Genomic DNA, 24,575 nt, shown 5'->3' with positions numbered 1-24,575 from the left:
CTTCATTCTCTGCTCAGGTAGACATTACTCCTCTATATCTTTACATAGACAATAGTTGTTTGCTGCTATATTAATGCTCTGGATATCAAATTTAGCACCTTTTAAAATTCCATTAATCTCTACTGTATTGGGGAGGAGGTGGAAATCTCAAACCCAGGACCAATCCCCCAAACAAACCCACCAGTGCAACTTGGTCATTTAACACATTATTAAATCACACCGAAAATACAAACTTCTTTTAAAACACACACACACACTTCTGTTAACATAAAAATAGTTTTTATTAATAGAAGTAAACATAACTGCATTGTTAATAAAGTTGAGGATGTAGCTCAGACATCCACAGCCCTTTCTGGCTTTGGGTGAATGCGACAAGTGTCCAACAGAGGGGCCAGCAGATGTTAGCTGAAGTGGATGACTGTGTGATCTGTGGGGGTCAGGGTCTGATTAAGGGGCGGCCATGATGGCGATTGAGCCAGAAAGGCGTTCAGACGTTTATACTGTTTCTTCGACTCACGCCTCCCACGCAGCAACCGAAGACAGTTCAGGATACCCAAGTCTATCAGCACCTGGAAAAAAAACAGCAACTGTACAGTTAGCAAGGTCTCTTAGGAATAAACCACGAGATTATTTATCCATTAATGATGAACAGACCTTTTCTTAGAGCAGACGTTTTGAATCGTCATAGCAGGAAAAGCACATTAACGATGGCTCTGTTTTATTCAACTGTACTAATAAGCCAAAATAAAGGTTTGCATTCACAGCTGAGATTCCAGCCTCTCTAGATGCTTACTTTTTTATAATTTGGTTTATCTGATGCAGAGAGCAGACGCTGACTCACCCCTGTTATACATATGCGTTGTGTCTAGCGCTGCAACTAACGATTATTTCATTGTCGATTAATCTGTTGATTACTTTCTCAATTAATCGATTAGTTGTTTGGTCTATAAAATGTCAGAAAATGGTGAAAAATGACGATCAGTGTTTCCCAAAGCCCAAGATGACGTCCTCAAATAATCTTGTTTTGTCCAAAACTCAAACATATTCAGTTTAGTGTCATAGAGGTGTAAATAAACCAGAAAAATATTCACATTTAAGAAGCTGGGATCAGAAAATTTTGACTTTTTGTTTCTTAAAAAATGACTTGTCGATTAACTTAATATTTGACAACTAATCGATTATTTGTTGCAGCTCTAGTGTTAGTATGGCGCTGTCACCCAGTGTCGTGTATGCTGGTTACACAGTATATTTGGTATATGGTATACAGTAAGTTTAATTTTAAAAGGTAACTTAGGTTTTCAACCTGGACCCTATTTTCCCATGTTATTGTGTCTGACTAATGACAGCAGCTGTGAAGCAAGCTGCGAGGAAAAGTGAGCAGCGTCAATGTAACATTACGTTCACTAAAGTGCTTGTTTTTGCCACTGATAGGCTCAGGTTGTTATTATAAGTGTCTGACAACTTTATGGAAAGAACCCTACAGAGAAATAAAACAGGTCTGTTTGTTATTGTGTCCAAGTCCCACTCAAGGAGAAGTCTCGTTGTGAAATGTGAATATCCATATACTCTGACTCAAATAGATACGGGTGGCCATCGAATTCAAAGACCTCATCCACATTGTTGAAATCATCTAAAAATATTTAGATAACACTAAGCTACGCTTTCTGTACTGCAAAAAAACAAACTCCGACCGGCTGGGGCACTTTTTCACCGTTGTCTTCCGGCAACACGTCACCTCGCAAGATTTCAGAACGAGACTTCTCCTTGAGCGAGACTCTTTCCATAATGTTGTCAGACACTTATAATAACAATCAGATCCTGTCATGACAAAAAAAAAAACTTTTTAGTGGATGTAAATGACGGTGCCAGTTTGCCCCGATAGCAGCTTGTTAGCAGCTGCCGTCTACAGCGCTCTCCTTCAATACTGGACCAATTTCAGAAATTGTCATCTCCATTAGTCATTTAGACACAAAAACATGGGAAGATAGGGTCCAGGTTGATAAAAAGTGACCATTAAAGCATAATGTAGAATCCCAGCATCAGTTATATCCACAGACTGTCATGTGTCTCATCTGGTTGCCGTTGCAGTTAAGGATCGAGTCAGTTTATTGTCATGTAAATTAACAATAGTCCTGAGAGAGAATATTAAAGTTTCATATCATCACTCACCTCCACAACAAAACAAATGAGGAAGTTGAGGGCAGCCACAGCGACAAGCAGCATTTTGAAATTCATATCAAAGAAGTCGTACAGTTGAAGTAGTCGACCGGCGACGGGCCCAGGATACAACACCAGCCAAGTCATCAGGCCGAAGAGGACAAGCAGTAGACCGAAGAAAATCACTGGAAAGATAAAAAGAAGAAACACTTCTGAGTTCATAAGTCAGCTTCACTTGTAATACTATATTTAATCAATCTGACAACGATGAATAGCCACCCTTCCAACCCCAAATCATCATCCTTGGACATTTCGGATGACTCACCATTGTAGTAGAGAGGTTTCTTGTGAGGGTAGCCCTTGGTGACCACCACAGCCATGATGATGTACTGGAAACCTGACATGGCAAACACAGTGGTGTTCTCCATGTTGGGCAGGTTGGCTTCTCCGAACGAAGTTGAATTGAGTGGAACGTACCTAAAAAAAATACAGGGGATGACATTTTACAGTGTATCAAGTGTAGACGGGATGATGGTCCTTTTTCTAAACCTGAGATATTGGGTTTTTTCAACACAAATATAAAATGTTTCTTCAGGTTTTGAAATACTAGCTCTTTGCAGCTGTGTGACTTTGTACTGACCAATCCTGCGAGGTGGTGATGAAGAGCGCAGCCAGCTGGCCCAGAATAATCATGCAGAAGTGGATGAAGATGCTGCCCAGGACAGGCAGGGTCAGCAGACTGGCTGAGGGTCTGCAGGGGTGCAGCTCCTTACTGGGGCCTCCTTTCCCCATCACGATGGCCACCGTAGTCACCAGAAAAAAGTCAACGAACATGAACTGCCAGTCAGCAAACATCGTCTTCACCTGGACACACACATCAAGAAGTCACATGCTTCACTGTAAGTTCTGTAAGCAATGCTTTGGTGATCAGTATGGCGTGTGTTTAGTTTTCAGTGTGACTTGTTGACAGCCGATACAGCAAACAGATGGCTTCGCATTAAAGGGATAGTTTGGGTGTTTTGAAGTGGGGTTGTATGAGGTACTTATCCATAGTCAGCATATTACCTACAGTAGATGACGGTCAATACGCCCCCAGTTTGGAGAAACAGACAGCAGTTACTGCACGGGGAACTGAAGCCGTTGTATCCATCTATGCTCTCACCAAAGACACCAGACTCCATTGAAAAAAACTGTAATTTTACATTACAGAACACGGGGGTGTTGCTGGTCTACCGCTGCCTTGATCGTTAGTTTGTTTGTGTTATTGTGTAACTTTGGTGAATCTGAACTAACCAAAGTCACACAATAACACAAACAAACTTACCGAACAAGACAGCGGTAGACCAGCAACTTCTGTGTTCTGTGAGCTAAAATTACAGTTTTTTTTCTCAATGGAGTCTGGTTGCTTTGGTGAGAGCATAGATAACAGCTTCAGTTCCCAGTTGGAAACATAGATTGTATAGCTGTCTAACAGCAAGGTAAAGTGGTGAAAATATTCTAAATATAACGTACATCTGGACTAAAGTGACAAAAAAAATATATATAACGTACATTTAAACCGAAAGTGACTTTTTAAGTGGGCCTCTTTTACAAGAAGGTGGCTGAAATATTTACTTACTATTTTTCTAGCCCCACAAACTGGCTTTTGAAAAGGACTATTCTAAATAAATAAATTCATATCCAATAAAAATGAATGGTGAAATAACATTTCATAATAGTTGAGTTTTAATAATTTTTTCAATCGTTTCACATATTGTTGGTTCATTAAACAAATAAAAATTGTCTCGACAGAAATATAAATGAATGGCAGAAATATGATGGCCATTTTAACAATGAGGGTGTGTTGAGCTCCACTGCTGCTCACCGTGTAGACGATGAGGACGGAGCAGAACTGAATGAGGCTGTACAGAGCCATGTATCTGAAGAGACTGAAGGAGGTGACCAGAGAACATCGGCCCTCTCTGCACAGACAAGGAGGAAAATGTGTTATTATTTCTTCCGCCACAGATACTGTACCATAAAAACACAACTGGTTTTCAACGACGTTATCCATATTTACCCTGCTCTTCTAACTCAATGCCTCTTACTTCCTCACCTGATAAGCAGCGGCACACAGCTGATGTTTTGAATCTTGGAAGTAAAAGGTGACGCAATTGAAGCCTCAGCTTCAGACAGGGAAATCCCAGCATCAGCAGCTCTCAGGGCCCCGCAGTCATTGGCCCCGTCCCCACACATGCCCACCCGGTAACTGTAGTAACAAGAGAGAGTCTTATTTAAAGCAGTGGACAACCTCCGGTGAAAAGTGAAGCCAATGTGGAAGTGCCTTGAAGCTGCATTCTTTCTAATAGCCAGCAGGGGGCGACTCCTCTGGTTGCAAAAAGAAGTCTGATTGTATAGAAGTCTATGAGAAAATGACCCTACTTCTCACTTGATTTATTACCTCAGTAAACATTGTAAACATGAGTTTAAGGTCTCAATCGCTAGTTTCAAGTCTTCTTCAATACAGCATGATGTTCATTTAGTAAATTATGGTCCCATTTAGAGTCAAATAGTAAAATTTAGAGTAGAGTTGTTTGGGTATTTCTTTAGTTTGTGTTTTGACTCATGACTGAACTGAAGAAATCTATCTCAGACTTATATATTTGACAGTTAATCTATCAATCCATTTATTCATATCTCGAGTGTTGGGACTGCAGGTTAATGAGGGTTGGATTTCCCCTTATAATCAATCATCCGTTGCTGTAATCTGTTCTTCCTGTGTGTTTCCCATCATTCCCCTTTTGTGTCTGAACTCACTTCAGTTTCTGCAGCTCCTTCACCAGCTCGGTTTTCTGGTCAGGAGCCATGCGTGCAAATACGGTGGCTCGCAACAAAACCTGCAATGACAGCATGTCCAGGAAAGTTGACAAACAGTTGATCACATTTTGATTTTACAATCAACATCTTTGTAATTCAAAGGAAAATGGTGCTTCAAATACAGTCCGTTAGTCTAATGCCTCAGTTGGAACCAAATTATAATTTCATTAAACCATTGTCACCTCTCCCCTAGCTGTTGTATGTGTGCATCCTTTTATTGGTTTAGCATTGTCCATTGTCAGAATATCCCTGCTGGGATTACATAGCATTCATTACCTTTGGCACATACTCAGGGAAGTGATCACAGAGGGCAGCGAAGGACTTGCCACTAATAGCCAAGTGATAGTCAAACCCACTCTGGTACAGGCCCTGACAGGAGAAAAGAAAAAGCATTAATAACAGCTGTCAAAATTCATCCTCCCAGTTTAGAAATGTAGGCCATGAACGCGTTTTATGTGCCTATTGGGTGTGCTATCATTATAGCTCATTAGTCATTAAATATGAGTTGTGTTGTACACAAACCAACTAGCTGACAGTTTGCAGAGATGCATGCCCCAAAAAAAGCCCACATTTCTGGTCGGAAGGAGAAACACACCTACTTTTAAACATTATAAAAGTCTCTGATATCAACAGGTTTTTGGATATGCGCAAATATCACAACGCCGACCTTTTCAAGAAGGTGGTTGAAGGAATGAAAGAGGGAGGCTGTGTTCTCTATCGGTTATGTTAATCGTATACACAGCTGCATGTAAACAGGAATATTAGTGGAATATTCATTTTCATTAGCCATGTAAACAGCTTAGTAGGAATATTGTCTTTTTTGAAATAAGTGCAAAAGAAATCACAGCTGTAAACACAGCTCCAGCTGTATGAGAGATAATGTGACCCAAAGACTTGGACAAATATTAAGGTTAAATTTCCAATCCAACCAGACCACTGTCTTTCTATGTAGGAGGGAACCTGCCAAAATAAAAAAATAAAAAAATAAAAAAATAAATTACTCAAAAAATAAATAAATGAGTCATTAAATGTAGCAAAAATATTATAAAAAAAATAAATAGCCATTAATTAAATGAGAAAATGTGACATAAATCAATATTTCTGTTGTAATTTGCTTCTTTTTTTTTATTCATTTTTGTATTAATTTCCTCATCTGTTTAATTTTCTCTTTTATTTATTTATGTATACATTTTTATTATTTTACATTATTATTATTCAATTTATTAATTTATTTCTTATTTTTTAATTTATATATATATATATTTATTTTAAATGTTTGCATTTATTTGCATTTATTTATTAATGCACAATTTCCAATTTGCATCTCACCCCTTATTTATTTTATATATAATTTTATGTATTTATTTATATCTCAAGTACAAGTGACATATAATGAAGGTCATCCCCTTTAATATTTATTACAGAGTATCGCTACAATTCAAACTGCCACGGATTGACTAATTTATTCACGAGTGTCAAGAAAGCTGTGGTAAGAAAATCCTCATACAACAGAACCATGATTCTCCTCCTTCCAGACGATATATTTTAACTATAGAGAACACCCGAGACGTCAACAGACTGAGGAGCAGTGTACTGCAGAGTTGCGTCTGAGCAGGACCAACCAGAGTGATGACGGCGCATTGGGCGGTGGGTAACCCTCCGTCTTCCAGGGTGAACTTCAGGGTGGGCATGGACTGGGCCGTTTGGGGGGTTGCATTGACGATTATCACCTTCTCATCCAATCCTACCATGCCACAGCATTTTGCCACATTGACTGCTGTTAAGATGTTGTCCCCTATGTGAAGAAGGACAAAACAAGATTTGACATGACGTCATATAAGTTGATGCCTTAATAATAAAAAATAGAGGAAGTGCAAAATATCTCTCACCAGTGACCATGACGGTGCGAAGGTTTGCCAGTCTCAGGATGTCAATAACCGGGGCACTCTCTGGCTTCACCAGATTCTTCATCATTAACAAGCCCAGGAACTGCATGTCCTTCTCTACCTCCCCTCTGTGGAAAGACAAACAGCTGCGTTTTAGTGTGACTGGAGTTACATCACGCTCCAGGTGTAGGAAAATGAGTCTATATGGAGCTTTGGAGCCATAAAGAAGCAAGAAACACGGACTGGGTTCTCACCGTTCTATGGTCCTAAAGTCAGTGTTCCTGTCTACGGGTTTATAGGCGAGGGCAAGAACTCGGAGGCCTTCACTGGAGAAGCTGCGCAGTTTGCTGGAGAACTGCGTCGGCACTGTAAACATAAAGCATCTCCTTAGTATAAATGTAATGTAACAGAGTAGAGAGTAGATGATCCAAATCACTAAAAATGCTGCACTGCAGTTATACATTTACACTTTAAAGGAATATTATTATTATTATGATATTATTAATATTAAAGCTAGGGTGGGTAATGTATTTTAGAAATATTCTCTTTAAATCCCAACAGCAATCAATAAATCAAATGCACACATTTGTTTTTTACGTTTATAATGATAGTTTTGGGGGAGTGGCTTTGAAGGGAGGCCTGAAGGGACAAACTGTCAGTGTTGCCGACTTGACGGCTTTCTCTATAGATTTAGTGACTATTGGAGCTGCTAGCTACGTTCATTGGAAATGAGTTGGCAACACTGGGCTGGATTTTTCAGTTGGATAATTTTTTTAATCTAGCGTACTCTTTCTGGTTTCTCCAATGTTACGTACCAAACTTTAAGCTACTGACCAGTTTCTGCTAGGCAGAGGCTAGCCACCATCTCTGGGGATCCTTTGATGAAAGCGAGAGCCGAGCTTCCCCCGCGGTTCACCGTCACCACACTCATCCTCTGCAGCGCCGAGGAGAAGGGAAACCTCTGAACAATGGCCACCGCCTCGCTTGTGGACTGACAGCAAAATGAAAGAGAAGAATATCAGTTATGAATAACTGGAAACTGTTAAAAAAACAGATTACACTGCAGAGGTTAAACTACTTAACTATTGACACACCAACTTTTCTTCATCTACATTTAATTAAGTTTGTAATTTCAAACATTTACCACAATGTCAAAATCTAACACTAAGGTTAAGAAATGGAAAGATCAATGCCTGTACAACAGTTTTACAGTTGTTAAAGGGAGAGTTCATGTGTTTTGAAGTGGGGTTGTATGAGGTACTTATCCATAGTCATGTATTACCTACAATAGATGACGGTCGGCACGTCGCCGTTTGGAGAAACAGACAGGAGTTACCGCAAAGAACCAAAGTAATGCACTGCTGTGGATGGGGCCGGCAGCAAAACTTATTTTAAACACCTAAAAGAAAGACCCACCTAAAAAAAAAAAATCAATATATATAAGTGTGCGCTATGTTTAGAATATTTTCACCAGTCTAAATATAACGTACACTTAAATTGATATTGATTTTTTTCGGTGGGCCTTTCTTTTAGGTGGCTAAAATACGTTTTGCTGCCGGCCCCGTCCACAGCAGTACATTTCTTTGCTCCAGCGCTGATACTCCTGTCTGTTTCTTCAAACTGTGGGCGTGCCGACCATCATCTACTGCAGGTAATACACTGATTATGGATAAGTACCTCATACTAATCCCCTATAAGGGGATTTGACGTTAATAACAAATAAGCCCTACTGATCAGTCCTAATGAGCGTGATGTGATGGTAAGGACACTCACAGTTGATTGAGTAGGAGGTCTCATAACAGCCAATACTCTGTGGCCTCCAAACTCTGCATCCAGCACCTTTCCATCTCCCTCCGGCTCCTGGAGCGACTTGAAAATCAGACACAATGTAAAGACACTTTAATGTTATAATAACAGAGAAATCAAAGAATCACACAAAAGCATCACTTTAAATCTTGTGTTTACCAGAGATGTGGTCAAAAGTTTCTTAGAAATACGTCATTCAGCATTAAAAAAGCATAACAAATTACTAATTGACTAAAGAAATCTTGATCGACTAAGACAAAAACAACCACTTAGTCGACTAATCCACTAAGAGGGGGCAGCCTTATTGAAAAAGTTCAAACAATAGCCAGTTATAGTCAAAAGTGAAATAAAATAAGCTTTATGGCGTCTTACCCAACCAGTGGACTCGACCATCTTGAGCTCCAGAGGGTCTCCGAGGGGCTGCCCTCGCAACAGCGTCACAGTGTGACAGCAGGCCAGGCCTGAGAGCATGGGCCCTGGAGGCAGGAGTGCGGGCTCTGGGACCAGCTCTGAGAAACCAGCAGGTCCCCCCTCCATCACTCCCCACACATCCAGACCCTCCTCCGTAAGAGTTCCTGTCTGGAGGAACAAAGGTAGTCTGATGAAAGGCGACTTCACGAGTGGCCACGACTGTTCTCCACATACACAGTGAGCGTCAGTTCCCCCCTCACCTTGTCAAAGCAGAAGACCGAAACCTTGCCACAGATGTTGATGCGTGGCGGACTGATGCAGAAGATTCCATGGCTCTTCAGCCTGCGCTGGGCGTAGATTGTGCCAGTTGTGATGGCAGCTGGCAGGGCTGGAGGCACTGCGATGGTCACGATATCCAGGCTCCTAATGATCAACTCCCTCCACGTCACCTGGACACACATCCAGAAACAGAGTCAGTGATATCACTTTCTTTATTGTTGGCATGCCAGATAAAAACAGAAAATATGTGGTCCTTGCATTGTGGCTTGCACTTACATTGGCTCTGAAGAGGATCACAAAGCTGTAAATGGTGCCAATTAAAGCTGAAGGACAATATTGGAAAGAGTTTATTAATATTCAATTATTGCTAGCTTGAAATACATAATCTGAGTAACTCAGCTGTAAATACAGATAACATTTGTTAAAGCTCTTACCAACTGAACCCAGGATCAGCAGGAACTTGGCAGAATCCCGGTAGAAGCGGAAGTCTGTTGGCTGAGGATACATAATGGAGCTGACCAGGTTACCTTTGGCTGTGAAAAACCCTGAGGATGAGATATAAGCAGGAGAACTGGCTTGACTTGGAGAGCAAACTTAAACTCTTAAAAGGAATACTTCAAGACCATTTGTTTATCAATTACTCACCCTGTGTTTCCTTGAATTCTTGAAGAAAACTATTTTCTCGCATGCCTCCACAGTGAACGAAGTATCAAAAACGGAGAAAAGTCTTGATGAACTATCAAAACATCCGTTTACACACTTTTACACAACTCGTACAGTATAATCGAAGTCTCATTTATCCAGTCGTATGCTCACTACTTCCCAAACACATGCATTTACGCTAAAACCTTACTATTTAAAACACGTGCATGTCTAGACGAGTAGCGCGCCTATGCAAGCGTGAGGCCGTTTATGTGAAAGTGTTTTAAATCGTAAGGTTTTAGCAAAAATACATGTGTTTGAGAAGTAGTGAGCATATGGCTGGATAAATGAGACTTGGAATATACTGTAAGAGTTGTGTGAGAGTTTGTAAACAGATGTTTTGATATAGTTTTGCTGTTGTTAAACGCCGCCCCCATTTACTTCAATTCATCAAGACTTTCCTCAGTGTTTTGATTCTTCTTTCACTGTGGAGGCATGTGAGAAAAACAAAGTTTTTCTTCAAGAATTCAAGGTAATTGATATACAAATGGTCATTTTGTGGGGTTTCCTTGTGAACAACTTTTAGCTTACATTCACTGTAACTCACCAAAAAGCATTGTGTGTATCCTTGAGGCCTAACAAATGTGTCGACTGCATTGTTTTCTCAAAAGTTTGAAACCCATGTTGTTTAGATTTGTGTTAACTAGCAAGCAGTCTTTTTTCATATCTTCTATATCTTGGGTGTGTTACTATCACCAGATCAATGGAATAGTGTTGGCAGGACTGTGTATTGTGTAACCAACAGACACATGTGCGGGGACCTGCTCATAGAAGGTCACCTTTAACTGTTAACTGACATCTCACAAAAAGATTATATACTCAGATCATCAGTGTCTCTACTCACCGGTGCTTGTGACCACAGCAACAACACCTCCCGGCCCTCCCCCTTTGGCCTGAATGAGCTGGGTACCACAGAAAACAGTGTGTCTACGCTCAGTCTCTGAGCTGTACCTCCCTTCACCAGACGGCAGTGGTGTTTTCAGCACTGGGACACTTTCACCTGGACACAGGAATGATGAAAATAGGTGAGTACAGGGACTCCTCACAGGAAGGCATCCATGGCAGGCATGACTGCTGTTTTAAAGAGGTTTTTTAGAATAAATCCTACATAACAAAAAGTGTTAAACGGTTTGTTGATCACCTGTGAGCATGCTCTCGTTGACCAGGCACTCCCCAGCCAGCAGGGCAGCATCACAGGGCAGCAGCAGACCTTCCTGAGGGATGATGAGACAGTCGCCGGGGACCAGCTCCTCCGAGCTCACACACTCCTCCACTGAGAAAACACACAACTACGAATGAACGTCCTTGTAGAGAGTTCTGGGTTTAATGCAGAATGACTTTACAGGGCTCAATAAAACAAAACAACTACCTCATTTACTTCCTTACTTGTACTCACATTAACAAAGAGAGATAGAGGAGACTTGTATACATTCATATCCAGACACAAAAGGTACAAATTTAAAGAAGACCTATTATGCTTTTGTGACTTTTCCTTTTCCTTTAGTGTGTTATATAATGTTTTGTGCATGTAAAAGGTATTTTTTTTTCCCAGCATTTTTTAAATGAAACAGGAGGACACACTGAACTGCAGGATGCTGACTGTGTTTACTGTTGTGACCTCGAAAGTAGTGAACTTTTGGTGGAAACCCAGCTCAAGTAACACATTTGCAGAAGACCTGCCTAGCGGCTAGTTTGAGCAGAGCTAAACAATTTCAAGTATGCACCTGACAATGAGCATAATAGGTCCTATTTTAATTTTTTACATTCCTACGAAATCTGAATAAATTAGTTTTCTTAAAATAATCAAGTTCTTTTTTTTGCTGCAACCTACCAAAACAAAATCTTCTTTCTTAACATGTTGACATCTTATTTGTTTGTCCTCATGACCACAATTATGAAAGAAATACTATTGGTCCATTGATCCCAATTAAGACTATAAAAACCCTTGGATGATATCGCGTGCGTTCAGCTTCCGAATAGCTTACATACCGCTGCTCTTAGATAACTCCAGTACTGACGCTCTAGGAAATACCATGTTTACTTCTTTCTTTCTATCTACTGAAGTTCATTGTTCAAGTGCTTTTTTGATGGAATCCCTCAAATTCTTGGTCATGTGCCAAAGTATTTGCACGCAACACAACACCTGCCCTTACACGCCCGACACGCCTCCGAGCACACTGGCGTATGGCATCACAGTGTGGTACGCTGGGTGCTCAGCTGCAGACAAGAGAGCTCTCCAGAGGGTCATAAACTCAGCCCAGAAGATTGTTGGCTGCCCTCCGCCCTCCCTGGAGGACATTTCCAGTTCCCGCTGCCTCAACAGAGCCAAAAACATTATCATGGACTCCTCCCACCCAGCACAACACCTATTTAACCTGTTGCCCTCCGGCAGGCGCTACAGGTCCATCAGAGCTCGCACCACCAGACTCACAAACAGTTTCTTTCCCTGGGCCATAATAACAGTAAACACCTCATACTTGTACAATAATTATTATTATTATTTTTTTTTAGTGAAATAGCTACACTATTTAAACACAGTTTTTAATTGCACTGATCTGGGGAAGCACTCCAAATAGATGTGTATCATGTGGGGAACGAATGGGTACTGTGAATGTTGTGAATGTTATGTGTAAAATGGAGGAATGATTGCGTATTGTAGCTGTCTGTTTGTTTTTATTCATCTAATTTTAACTGCACTGAGCTGGAGATGCCTCCAAATTTCGTTGTACCATGTACAATGACAATAAAGCTTTCTATTCTATTCCATTTGTAATCACGTTGGGATTTATCATTCAGCACACCTGGTAAGAGCAGATTTAGATGGTTAAGAACGTTTGGTGCATCTGGAGTTGACTTCTCTTATTTTTTCTCTTAAAAAGGAGAACTACCTCCATTTTCAAAAATACATAATTACATGTTATTCCTTTGGTCTAAGACAGTCCAAAAATATTAATAAACATGAACAACTCTCTCCCAAATCCAAAACATAGAGTAGTAAGTCTCAAACTTGTGATGGCATAGGGTATAAAGTGTGGAGCTGCTCCTTAGACAATGAATTGGGATAATTCATGATGGTTATAAATGATGGATATTATAAAGTGTTACAGCCTAATGTTCTACTAAAGACTATTTTTGATTTTCAGGTGTGAGAAAAAGGGAACTAAAACATTGGCGGTTCTAGAGATGCACTTATTTATGGAGAATACATGGCAATTATTATTGTCTACCATCTCACACAACACCTGGGTACAGTATCCGTTAACAAATCAAAACCATCTGTTACTCTTTCTGACCCGAATCAAATTATGGGTATTTATCTCTACATGAAACCTCTTCACCAACCCCTCAACTTGTCAGGAAACCAAAGTGGTCCAAAGTGTTTTGTTGATGCAATCTGCCTTCTTTTAGCAGGCTAAAACTCTCTCTGTGCCAAAAGCCTTTAGATCATAATGTTTTTTTTTATATTTCTGCCACTGTTCTGCCTTCAGATGAAGCACATTACTGCAGAACTCAAGTTAATATCAATCAAATAACAAATCCACATAGAACATTTTCTGGAACTTCAAGAAAGAATATATTTGTAAAAACTCACCTCCCGAGTTTCTCCGTATTGTGACATTTGTGACAAACTGGGCCATGTTGCGAAGAGTGATGCTTTGCTGCGGAGTAAGGTTTATATAATATTATTTACAGCCATATCCAGAGCTCAACACACAACAGATTATAATCAGGTTAAGTATCCCACTACAGGCTCACCTTGCGAATCTCACAAAGTGAGATGCCGATGGAGAAAACGGAGATGATAAATATACAAACGGCGTAATAGTAATACTCATCGGTCATCCACAGGGTGATGCTAAACACCTGGAACACATAGTAGGGGTTGAGGACCTAAAGGAGCAGATAAAGAGAGAGACAGAAGGTTCAGTTTGATACATCACCTGCTCTTTGAATAAAATATCAATTCAAACATTCAACCATCATTAAGAAATCAATCTGAGCCAGGCGGTATAAAAGACTCACCTCCTTAAACAGCAGCTCCATGTAAGACTTCACAGGCACATCAATGAGGTTGGGCCCATACATGCGTCTCCTGAAAGAATTTATGTCATCAATGAATGCCCTCTGAGATTAACCTCTTCCGCTCCACCCCTCTTTACAATAGTCCCATTTTTGTCTTTTTTAGGGGGGTACAGGGGCTCTTTAGGGGGAGATAGCAGGTCAGCAGTAGATGTCACATAGAAGTGGTGTACATCATCTGAAAGCTGAGAACCTGAAGATTAATTTTAAGATGCAACCCAGCACTTGTGTCAAGTTGTTCTAGTCATAAATCAGAAATAATTGGCATCAAAAACTTTTGGAGATTTCTGCAAGAATTGCATTTTTCAGCGATTGGATGGCGAGCACTTCTGTTCTGGAAACTGCACAGAAACCCCCTTATTGTCAATCTACCTAGGAAAGCCACCCATCCTCTGAATGCTCTAGGTCTGTAGTTTGTGGATGTAAAGTTGCATGTGGTTGTGATTATCCTAGAGGTCACCACAGGTCATTTTATACAGTGAGGTCAAGTTTCCAAAAATGGTCTCACGTCAATGAAATGGCTACTATGGGGACTAACATCATCACACATGAATACAGTTGGGCTCAATGGATCCTCAAGAGTCTCAGCTTTACAGTGATACCCAATTTATGCAAATCAAAACTGTTTAGGGACCCCAATATGCAGAAATATTCAAACAGTATATGCAAAAATAACACATTTATACTGCATGCAAAGAGAGAATCAGTTTATTTCTCCATTCATGCATCTTTTCCTACCTCAAGCTCTGCTCCAGGTGACTCAGGCCCTTTTGGAAGCCATACAGGTCCTTGCAGGTCCAGTCCTCATTGAGGACACTACAGACGAAGACCGAAGAAATTCAACATTATGATTGATAAAAAGGAAATATTTGACTTTCTAGCTATACATTGAATACATAACTAAGCATGAGCAGAAAGTATTCAGATATACAGGCTGGGTCTAGCTGCTCAGTGTTGTGTTCCTGTGTTTTCCTGTTTCGGTACCTGACAAGACAGAAAGCTCCTTTCCTCTCCAGCCAGATGTAGCGCAGCCCTTCAAACAGGTAGTAGCGCAGCAGTGTTTTCTGTAACACAATAATGGTCACTTTCAGTCTGGGAAAGAAGATCAGTTGACTCAGCACATTATTCTGCCAAACGTTCCCTTCTTCCTTACCTCCTCCTTGTGCAGCTGAACTGTATCTCTCCATTCATTGTCCTCCAGCTCTGTCCACAACTCCAAACTGAAAGGGACAACCCAAGTTAAGTAGAGCGTAGAGCATAGAGCATACAGTTTTCTTCAGTTTTCTCAGATATGTATGAGGGCTGAAAGTAACAAAAATTAATTAATAAAAATGAAGGTGAAATGAAAATTGGAGTGATAAACTATCAAATGAATTGATTATCACCCTATCAAAAAAAAAGAACAATCAGCGAACCGCTCTACTCTCAACTTTTTCAAAATTGCGTGCTGTAAATGATAAATGTCCGTTGGGGTCAGTTGATTATCTGAGCAACACCGTTTCAAATAAAACGCCAAGTTTATCAAATCAATTGACAATTTATCACTCTAGTTTTTAATTCACATACAATTTCATCACTGCCATTATCAATTCGTAAGCATTTCCATCACTTCCCCTTTCTTCAATTATTTTTTGATACACCGTACCACCGTTGAGGCCACTTCCCTTAAATGATAAAATGGCCATTTATTGTTGTGAATGATGAATGGAAGATGGCGAAAATGATGAAACATGACTGTTTTAGTCAAGTTAATGAAATCACTTGATAATTTATCACTCCATTTTTCAGCTAACGTCCACTTTTACGTCTCCATTTTTTTTTTATTTGTCTGCATTTTCATCACCTCCATTTTTAGCAATTCATTTTTTGTTAGTTCCACCTTTCGTAGATATGTGCTTAGTGTTGCATAAGGCTAAAGGTGATGCTGTCAGAGGACAGAGACATGTAGCTGACCTGCCGTCCTCCATCTCCTCTGTGAGGACCTCCACCACATGATGCTGGTCAAAACTGTCCTGGAAGGGAAAACGACACAGATACATAGAGTATGTGATTGCTGGAAACTATTGTAGGCACTCGAACAACCAAGATATGCAGTGAATCAGAGCACAACACAGAATACGGCAATAGACATGGTCCTCTTTTCCATCTCACAGGAGACAGGACCAACAAATACGAAGCAAAGGATGGAATCAAGGTATAAATACACATCTTAACATCTTAATCCAGCGTTCCACCCAGTGAGGACGTGTGAATCAAACAGATGGTAGGGTAATTAAACTTAGTTATTAGTTATTTTAATGTTAAACAATAAAATGATAATTAATCATGTTTAATTATTATTAGTTATGCTATAACTTATGTTATTTTTACAGTCACCTGTTGCACACATTATAACATTTTATATATTACAACGCAGGTCAGTTCTTGCAACTTTAAGCGATATCCAGTTTCAGTAATAATGCCAGGTGTCAAGTGGGTTTTAAATCAAAGTAGGAATGAATTTATTTTCTCACTCTTATTAGCAGAATATCTGCCAGTGCCAGAGAGCAGGAGCAGCAGCGGAAGAGGACAGCGAGCCGCGGGCGCCAGTGAAACACAAGCAGGAGGAGACCCAAGGACAGCACGGCCGCCAGACGACACAACCACACCCGCCAGCACACCCACTTATACCCCCGAACATCCTGATGGGGCAAAGGAGTCACACAGTCCATTCAGATTCAAACAAAGGTTCATTTCCATACAGCTGATCAGCACACATATTAGATGATAAAATGAAGCCCGATTGTGACGGCGGCTTTCAACAGTGATGATGAACCAAACGTGACAGAAAATGTTGTCTATATCTCTGAGTTCTACATCTACAGGTGTCATTGTAACTAGGGCTGGGCAACATGGCCAACATCTTCCATCCCGATCATTTCATATCTCGATAACGAAAGAGATATATATATATATATATCATGATATAGCATGTTTTCTGCTAATTCAATAAATAAATTGTCTATCTGAAATAACCACATTGTAATGTCTAAGTTTGTATACTCCTGTGTGAATTAAATACTTGACAAATAAAATGTACTGAGTATTTTCTCATTTCATTAAGAACTTTATTGTAAAAACAATAGAACAGTTTCGATTGAAATTATAGAGAAAAAATGAATAAAGCGCCGTCCAACTGACATAAATATTGTTGTAACTCAGGTCGGCCACTGGTTTTTCGACATTACAATAACAAAAATATAAACGATAGAATTTTTTTTGTTTGATGGTTCATATCATCATATTGCCCTTACTGTATGTTTTCACACCACATCAAGCGAAGCACACTATCACTACATCTGTCAACAAAGACTGCTGTATTTCCCCCTACTTGTTCCTCTTTGTCCATATCTAACTCATTAATGCAAACATCATTTGACACACTTGTTTGTGGCCATTGTCATGGAGGTTCTTACCATGTGTGAGTCAGGACTGAGCAGGGGGTCTCGTGGACAGGGTGAGGGGAGTCCGCTCTGCGGCTCCACCACACTACCTGCAGAACAGACAATTCCTCTGTTACAATATTGACATGATCTGAGCAGCACAACACAAACACCCTCAAAGTCAATACTGTACTGACAAAACACACAATGTAAAGCTCAAAAGCTGCAACAAGTTGAGTTCATGTTGCAGATGGAGTAGTAGAGTAAAATAGAGTAGCAGTAGTAGAGATGCACCGATCTGACTTTTTCTGTCCCGATACCCTAATCAATACCTGGGTTTTGGCTCATACAGAGTACAGAGTTCACTCAGCTCGCTCCACCTCACATGCATGCGCACACACTACACACTGCAGAAGACTTCATAGCTCTGAGAATATCTAGTGAACGTACAGTGGACGTTTGTGCAGAAATAAATGCTGCAGCTCCTCCAGACCAACAGAGGTTTTGTGTCTTGTGAAGTGACGGGGCTCCGCAGCGAGAAACGTTATCGTCTTCGACCGGGTGCCGGTGTCTACCCTGTTCCCTCCGGCCGCGGTCGGGAGGCTGAGGCAGGAAAAGTCAACACTAGGTTCAGCATTGATTCATGGAGAGACCTTTGTCTGGTCAGCTAACATTACTGCCAAGCAGGTGAAATATAGAGTGATATTGTGGTTTTAGCTGACGTGTGTCGCCTCACTGTTTTGAGTGATGCTCGTTCATGTCTATTTAGAGCGAGCACAAGCGCGAATCCGACGCTGACTTTCGTTGATTTAACGGCCACAGGTGTCGCTGTTAACAAGCATTTCTGATTCTTACAAACAGTCCCTTTAACTACATTAAATGATAATACTTTTACTTGAGTCACATTTTTAAAACAGGACTTTTACTTGTAGAGGAGTATTTTTTACTGTTTTATTAATACTTTTATTCAAGTAAACAATATGAGTATTCGCTCCACAACTGCATGTAGTGCAATGTGCCTAAACTGAGCAAAGGTGAGCTCATAAGCTTCACTTATCAGTCAGACACCAATTAAAACTTTACAGCACAACTACATAGTCTGTGTAAGTAGTTAAAACTGTGTCTTTTAATGTTCAATTCAGATAATCCCTCTGCAAATGGCCCAGAGTCATTCTAAGAGGACTCATTAACTCGTGATCTTGAGGAAACACGCTTTGTTATCTCAGGATAACAACATAATGAGCTGGTTCTCACGGGTTAGGAAAACAAAAGGGCGTTTCCTCTTATTACTTTATGTGTTTGGGGCCAAATGATCCGACGGTGAAGTCAAACGGCACCGAAACCATAGATGTATTAAGAGACAGGATCAAAGAGTGACGTGAAGTTAGCGGAAGGATAAACGTGTGACTACGTCCGGTTTTCAAAATAAGACGTTAACAATGATACAAAATACATATAATATATGGAAATAAGATTACATGGATTATATTCACAAGAAGTATATAACGTGTCGCTTATGAATTAAAAAGAAAATACCACTAAATAGTCTTTATTCTTTGATATTTTGTTGTAAAGTAAAAGACTTAATATTTGTAACTCCTCCACATAACAAATCCCAGTTTAACATCAGTAAAATACTACATAAAGTATTGCTATAAACTCACAGTAAAGTCCATATATTAACAGTACAGAGGAGATTAAAGAATACGTGGAGGAAAGTGAGTTGTTTGTTTAACCGGATGCTAACTTCCGCTTCCAAAGATCTGAAACAAAACCGTTAAAAACACATTTAAGGAGAAAACAAATGAGCTTACCGTCAATTTTACCGTTAATTTATAATAAATATATCCCCGAAATGATAAAGATAGAGACTAGAGAGAGAGCAGATATCCAGCTCACTAGCACACCTCTCTCCAGATTCCTGCAGCAGCTGCAGCCCACCTTCCTGATCTACCTGAGCGCGGTGAGTCTGATACCTGGCTGAGAGGCTGAGAGGCTGTGAGGCCTGATACCTGGGAATACTCGTTCAACCGGCTTTTAAAGTGATTCCCCGAAGCCATGTCTGACATCAAAGCAAAGACGAACAGTTCTGTTATAAATTATCATGATAATATGATCAATTAATGGTTTGTTTATAACTATGACAACATCAAACACCTGACAGATGAAGGCAGACAAACATCAATACTTTATAGTTGTAATCCCTTTGCACCAACATATCAGTCTTATTACCCTTACAAAAAATAATTATACTCTATATAGTTCAAGTGTATTCCCAAGTATACTTTATGTAATAACTATACTAATATCAATGTACTAGTAGTATACTTGTAAGTGTACTAATTCATTACATCTTGGGACTAAATTGGCCCACTTTTTAGTTTAAAAAAATATACTTTTTAGTTTATAAAAGTATACTTTTAAGTAAACTTTAAATGTAAGAGTGAGTAGTAAACTTTGAGCACACAACTAGTTAACATCCAAGTTGTATTTTGTACTGCAAATATAATATGAACTACAAGTGAACTAGTATACTTTTTTGTTCATGAAAGTACATTTTATTTTTTAGTATACTTGTAAGTTTTCTTTAAAGGGACTGTTTGTAACTTCTTACACGTATAAATCAATCCGGGTCGGTGTCCCATGAGCGCTCACGTGAGGCTACGCTGTTCAGACTCAGACTCCAACACAAACTACACAGAAGCACCAAAACCGCAAAGTTATATCTAGTGAGGCCCGTCTTGCAAAATAGTGTTGGCTGCGGTCGGTCAGTCTTATTACCCTTACAAAAAATAATTAGTTCAAGTGTATTCCCAAATACACTTTATGTAATAAGTATACTAATATCAATGTACTAGTGGTATACTTGTAAGTGTACTAAATTGGCCCATTTTTTAGTTTATAAAAGTATACTTTTAAGTATACTTGTATACTTGAACTTGTATACTTTTAGTTATATACTTGTAGCCCACTTTTTCGTTTATGAAAGTACACTTTATATTTTAGTATATGTGTAAGTTTTCTTTAAGTTAACTTATAGTACTTAGCCAAATATACTTCTGTACTTTTCAGTATAATAATATAATATATATGTATATATATAATATATTCAGTATACTTTAAATGTAAGAGTACTAAACTTTGAGTACACAACTAGTTAACATCCAAGTTGAACCAATACTTTATAGTTTTAATCCCTTTGGCACCAACATATCAGTCTTATCACCCTTACAAAAAATAATTATACTATTCAAGTGTATTCCCAAGTAGTATACTACTACTTAATACATAAAGTATTTATGTAATAAGTATACTAGTATCAATGTACTAGTAGTATACTTGTAAATGTACTAAATTGGCCCACTTTTTAGTTTATAAAAGTATACTTTTAAGTACTTACTTTTACTACTTTACTTTAAATGTAAGAGTAGTAAACTTTGAGTACACAACTAGTTAACATCCAAGTTGTATTTTGTACTGCAAATATAATATGAACTACAAGTGAACTTGTATACTTTTTAGTTATATACGTGTAGCCCACTTTTTTGTTCATGAAAGTACATTTTATTTTTTAGTATATGTATAAGTTTTCTTTAAAGGGACTGTTTGTAACTTCTTACACGTATTAATCAATCCGGGTCGGTGTCCCATGAGCGCTCACATGAGGCTACGCTGTTCAGACTCAGATTCCAACACAAACTACATGGAAGCACCAAAAGCGCAAAGTTATATCTAGTGAGGCCCGTCTTGCAAAATAGTGTTGGCTGCGGTCGGTCAGTCTTATTACCCTTACAAAAAATAATTAGTTCAAGTGTATTCCCAAATATACTTTATGTAATAACTATACTAATATCAATGTACTAGTAGTATACTTGTAAGTGTACTAAATAGGCCCACTTTTTAGTTTATAAAAGTATACTTTTAAATATACTTTAAATGTAAGAGTAGTAAACTTAGAGTACACAACTAGTTAACATCCAAGTTGTATTTTGTACTGCAACTATAATAGAAGAAGGAGAAGGAGAAGAAGAAGAAGGAGAAGGAGAAGAAGAAGAAGAAGAAGAAGAAGAAGAAGAAGAAGAAGAAGAAGAAGAAGAAGAAGAAGAAGAAGAAGAAGGAGAAGGAGAAGGAGAAGAAGAAGAAGAAGAAGAAGAAGAAGAAGAAGAAAGGCACTTTATTAATCCCGAGGGGGAATTCAATTTTTACACTCTGTTATTTTTACATAGAACATACACACAGGCCCGAAATACACACATGCACAAACAGGACCTATATACATGCATTAATGGAGGGATGTCAGAGCGAGGGGGCTGACCTAAGCCTTACCAAGTTGATCTTTTCCTTAACCTAAGTAGTTTATTTTGAAAAGACGTGGTGCTGGACATTCGTATGAAAACTCACGAAAAATATATTGTTGAAATTTGTGCGGAAAAAAGGGAAATTTGTGTCTGTGTACACACAAGATAGTACTTTCCTCATGATAAAGGACACCAGAACACACATTCATATTACACTGCACAGGAAACCGAAGAAGTGAGTCATCTGTTTTGGCATAAAACACAACACATGATGATTGTAGTATAATAATCATGTGAAAGCTCATCGAGGCTAATGTGACTACATGTGAGTTATTTTGCCAAATCACATGCTTGCTTTGTGGTAACTTGGCCAATCTCTACCCAAAAAGATCATTCCTTTTGGGTTTCTGTGGGTCAGACTATTTGGAAAGATCTGCTTAAATACTTTGACAATAAAGCTACACCATAGCAGCCAGTATTTCCTTAATCTCTAAAGTGGTATTGAATTCCAGCTGATTTCACGTAACCAATTCATGTACATACTTCACCTAAATAGACTCAAAAGCCATCTAAAGTCATAATTATGCCCCTTTTAAACTTACATTCGTCCCAGGCAGCAATCAATAACTGTTCAAAGGGCCAGCTACATTTGGAGGAGAGAGGCCACAATGGACATTATATCCCTACAAATATGACTTTATAAATCCTGCTCTGGCCAATGACCTGTCCAGGCTTTCCGTTTCATCTTCAGTCAGACCATTACAGGGCAAAATTTCCACGATGTCAAAAAAAGGGAAACGAGTTTCCACACATGACTTTGACAGACACCAGACCGTCATCTGTGCTGAGGATGCAAAAACAACATCAAATAGCAGCACACCAGCGTCACTCGTCAAACCAGTATCTGGCTCTATTAATGTTAGTCATCTCTACTGCAATTACTTATCGTCCAACATATACGTCAACCCTGAAGCTAATAAAGGCAGATTTTTCAGTCATGCTCTAATTGAGAGAGAAAATCAAATAGCATGATATTTTTGAACAAATAACCCAATATTGATATTGTAACGATATTGTAGGAATGGTGCTTTCACTAAATATTTACACAATGAGAGCTATAATGACTAAGTGTAAAAGACAAATATTAGAACAGTCTAGTAAGTTCAGCAAATAACATCACTTTACTGTAATGCAGCCTTTAAAGCCAGGAAAAGACAACACTCGTGCCATATTACAATATGCAAAATCTAAGACGATATCTAGTCTCATATCACGATACCGATATAATATCGATATATTGCCCATCCCTAATTAATACCTGTATTAGTAAGGCAGTAGGATTGTATAGACTAGGCATGGGACAATATTAAAATTTCATGTCCACGATTAACTCTCATTTTTCCTCACATTTTGTTAAGGAACAAATATTTTTAATATATTTTTATTTCTAATATAAAATATAGAATATACAGTATATATACTGTATAATAAACAGTATATATACTGTATAAAATAATAATATAGAATATAGAATATACAGTAATAATATACAAAATATATACTGTATAATTATTCAGTATATATACTGTATAATAATATAGAATATACAGTAATAATATACAGTATATATACTGTATATTCTATATTATTAGTTTTATACAGTATATATACTGTATAATAATATAGAATATGCAGTAATAATATACAGTATATACACTGTATAATATACAGTGTATATACTGTATATACACTGTATAATAATAATATATAATATACAATAATAATATACAGTATACATACAGTAATAATATACAGTATATATACTGTATAATAATATATAATATATAATATACAGTTACAATATATAGTATATATACTCCATAATAATAATATACAATATATAAACTGTATAATATACAGTATATAAACTGTATATTAAACAGCATACAGCTAGTATGTTAGTTAGTTCTACCAAACAAAGAAAGGGCTAATAACGTACATTTTGTCCTCTATTCTGGGGGTTATTGCCACTATAACACCTGCAGTCAGTCAACATCTGTCAGCTCAGAACCAACTACCACCCTACTTGTCTTGTCTGGTTTTAAAGCGAACATCAAAGATAACATCTGTTCATCTTCATGTGTGAAGGTTCGTTAACAGCATTCAAACACACTCACCGGGGCTCTCCATCCTCTCTGCTCACGACCACAGCCTTCGCATTAAACGTTACCTTCCTTCACACCATCGAAACCTACATGACAGACTGTCTCCTGAACCAGAAAGACGAGATCCTTTCACAAACATTGAGGTATTACAGCTACAAACAAACACTCTACTACGGAGAGTCACGTAGGACAAAAGAGACGCGAACGTGCCAAAGAGTAGAAACACCGTCAGGATAGTACCAACCCTGCTACATTCGTATCGTTTACAACATTTTAAGTTCCTCCATATAGCAGATCGTTTTCTCTATATAACAATAGATTTAATTATTATAGTATTTATACGTTTGATTATAGTGGTTTTATTTGAATGTTTCTTTGTCAATTAATAAATAAAATTATTAAATTTATTTAAATTAGTATTATTTCCATTAGCAAACAAACAACCCTCAACATTATAAAAAGCACCACACCAGCTTCACTCAAATGTTTGGTGGGCCAGCCTGACACCTACTG

The 24,575-nt window shown here is 38.6% G+C and overlaps 1 protein-coding gene across 3 annotated transcripts; it reads right to left on the bottom strand.

The window, feature by feature from the left end:
- Positions 1–257: 257 nt before the first annotated feature.
- On the bottom strand, positions 258–24,226 carry atp13a2 (ATPase cation transporting 13A2). 3 transcript variants are annotated; one of them, XM_074644576.1, is made up of 29 exons: positions 24,075–24,226; positions 17,633–17,709; positions 16,691–16,858; positions 16,131–16,189; positions 15,331–15,397; positions 15,162–15,241; positions 14,916–14,993; positions 14,121–14,190; positions 13,854–13,988; positions 13,690–13,756; positions 11,239–11,370; positions 10,942–11,097; positions 9,830–9,940; positions 9,672–9,718; positions 9,377–9,565; positions 9,078–9,284; positions 8,673–8,768; positions 7,734–7,890; positions 7,154–7,265; positions 6,903–7,027; positions 6,636–6,808; positions 5,290–5,382; positions 4,954–5,033; positions 4,253–4,405; positions 4,022–4,118; positions 2,798–3,021; positions 2,483–2,634; positions 2,170–2,342; positions 258–569 (listed from the first exon to the last, which is right to left on the bottom strand). In XM_074644576.1, exons 1-29 carry the CDS (start codon positions 24,085–24,087, stop codon positions 402–404), a joined length of 3,459 nt encoding a protein of 1,152 aa, XP_074500677.1. In that variant the 5' UTR covers positions 24,088–24,226; the 3' UTR covers positions 258–401. The 3 variants fall into 3 exon arrangements, with proteins under 3 accessions (XP_074500677.1, XP_074500679.1, XP_074500678.1); XM_074644578.1 differs by lacking the exon at positions 24,075–24,226 and adding an exon at positions 19,507–19,581; XM_074644577.1 differs by lacking the exon at positions 24,075–24,226 and adding an exon at positions 19,414–19,523.
- Between the last annotated feature and the right edge of the window lie 349 nt (positions 24,227–24,575).

The sequence above is a fragment of the Sebastes fasciatus genome, chromosome 8 (assembly GCF_043250625.1).
Source record: "Sebastes fasciatus isolate fSebFas1 chromosome 8, fSebFas1.pri, whole genome shotgun sequence".
Classification (NCBI taxonomy): Eukaryota; Metazoa; Chordata; class Actinopteri; order Perciformes; family Sebastidae; genus Sebastes; species Sebastes fasciatus.
The sequence above is the reverse complement of the archived record's forward strand: the minus strand, read 5'-3'. Positions and strand labels throughout refer to the sequence as shown.

Coding starts and splice junctions, on each gene's coding strand:
- atp13a2 (XM_074644576.1), bottom strand. Junction 15,242..15,330: donor TTCAGCTGCACAAGGAGGAG/GTAAGGAAGAAG, acceptor ATTGTGTTACAG/AAAACACTGCTGCGCTACTA. Junction 13,989..14,120: donor TGGAGCTGCTGTTTAAGGAG/GTGAGTCTTTTA, acceptor CTGCTCCTTTAG/GTCCTCAACCCCTACTATGT.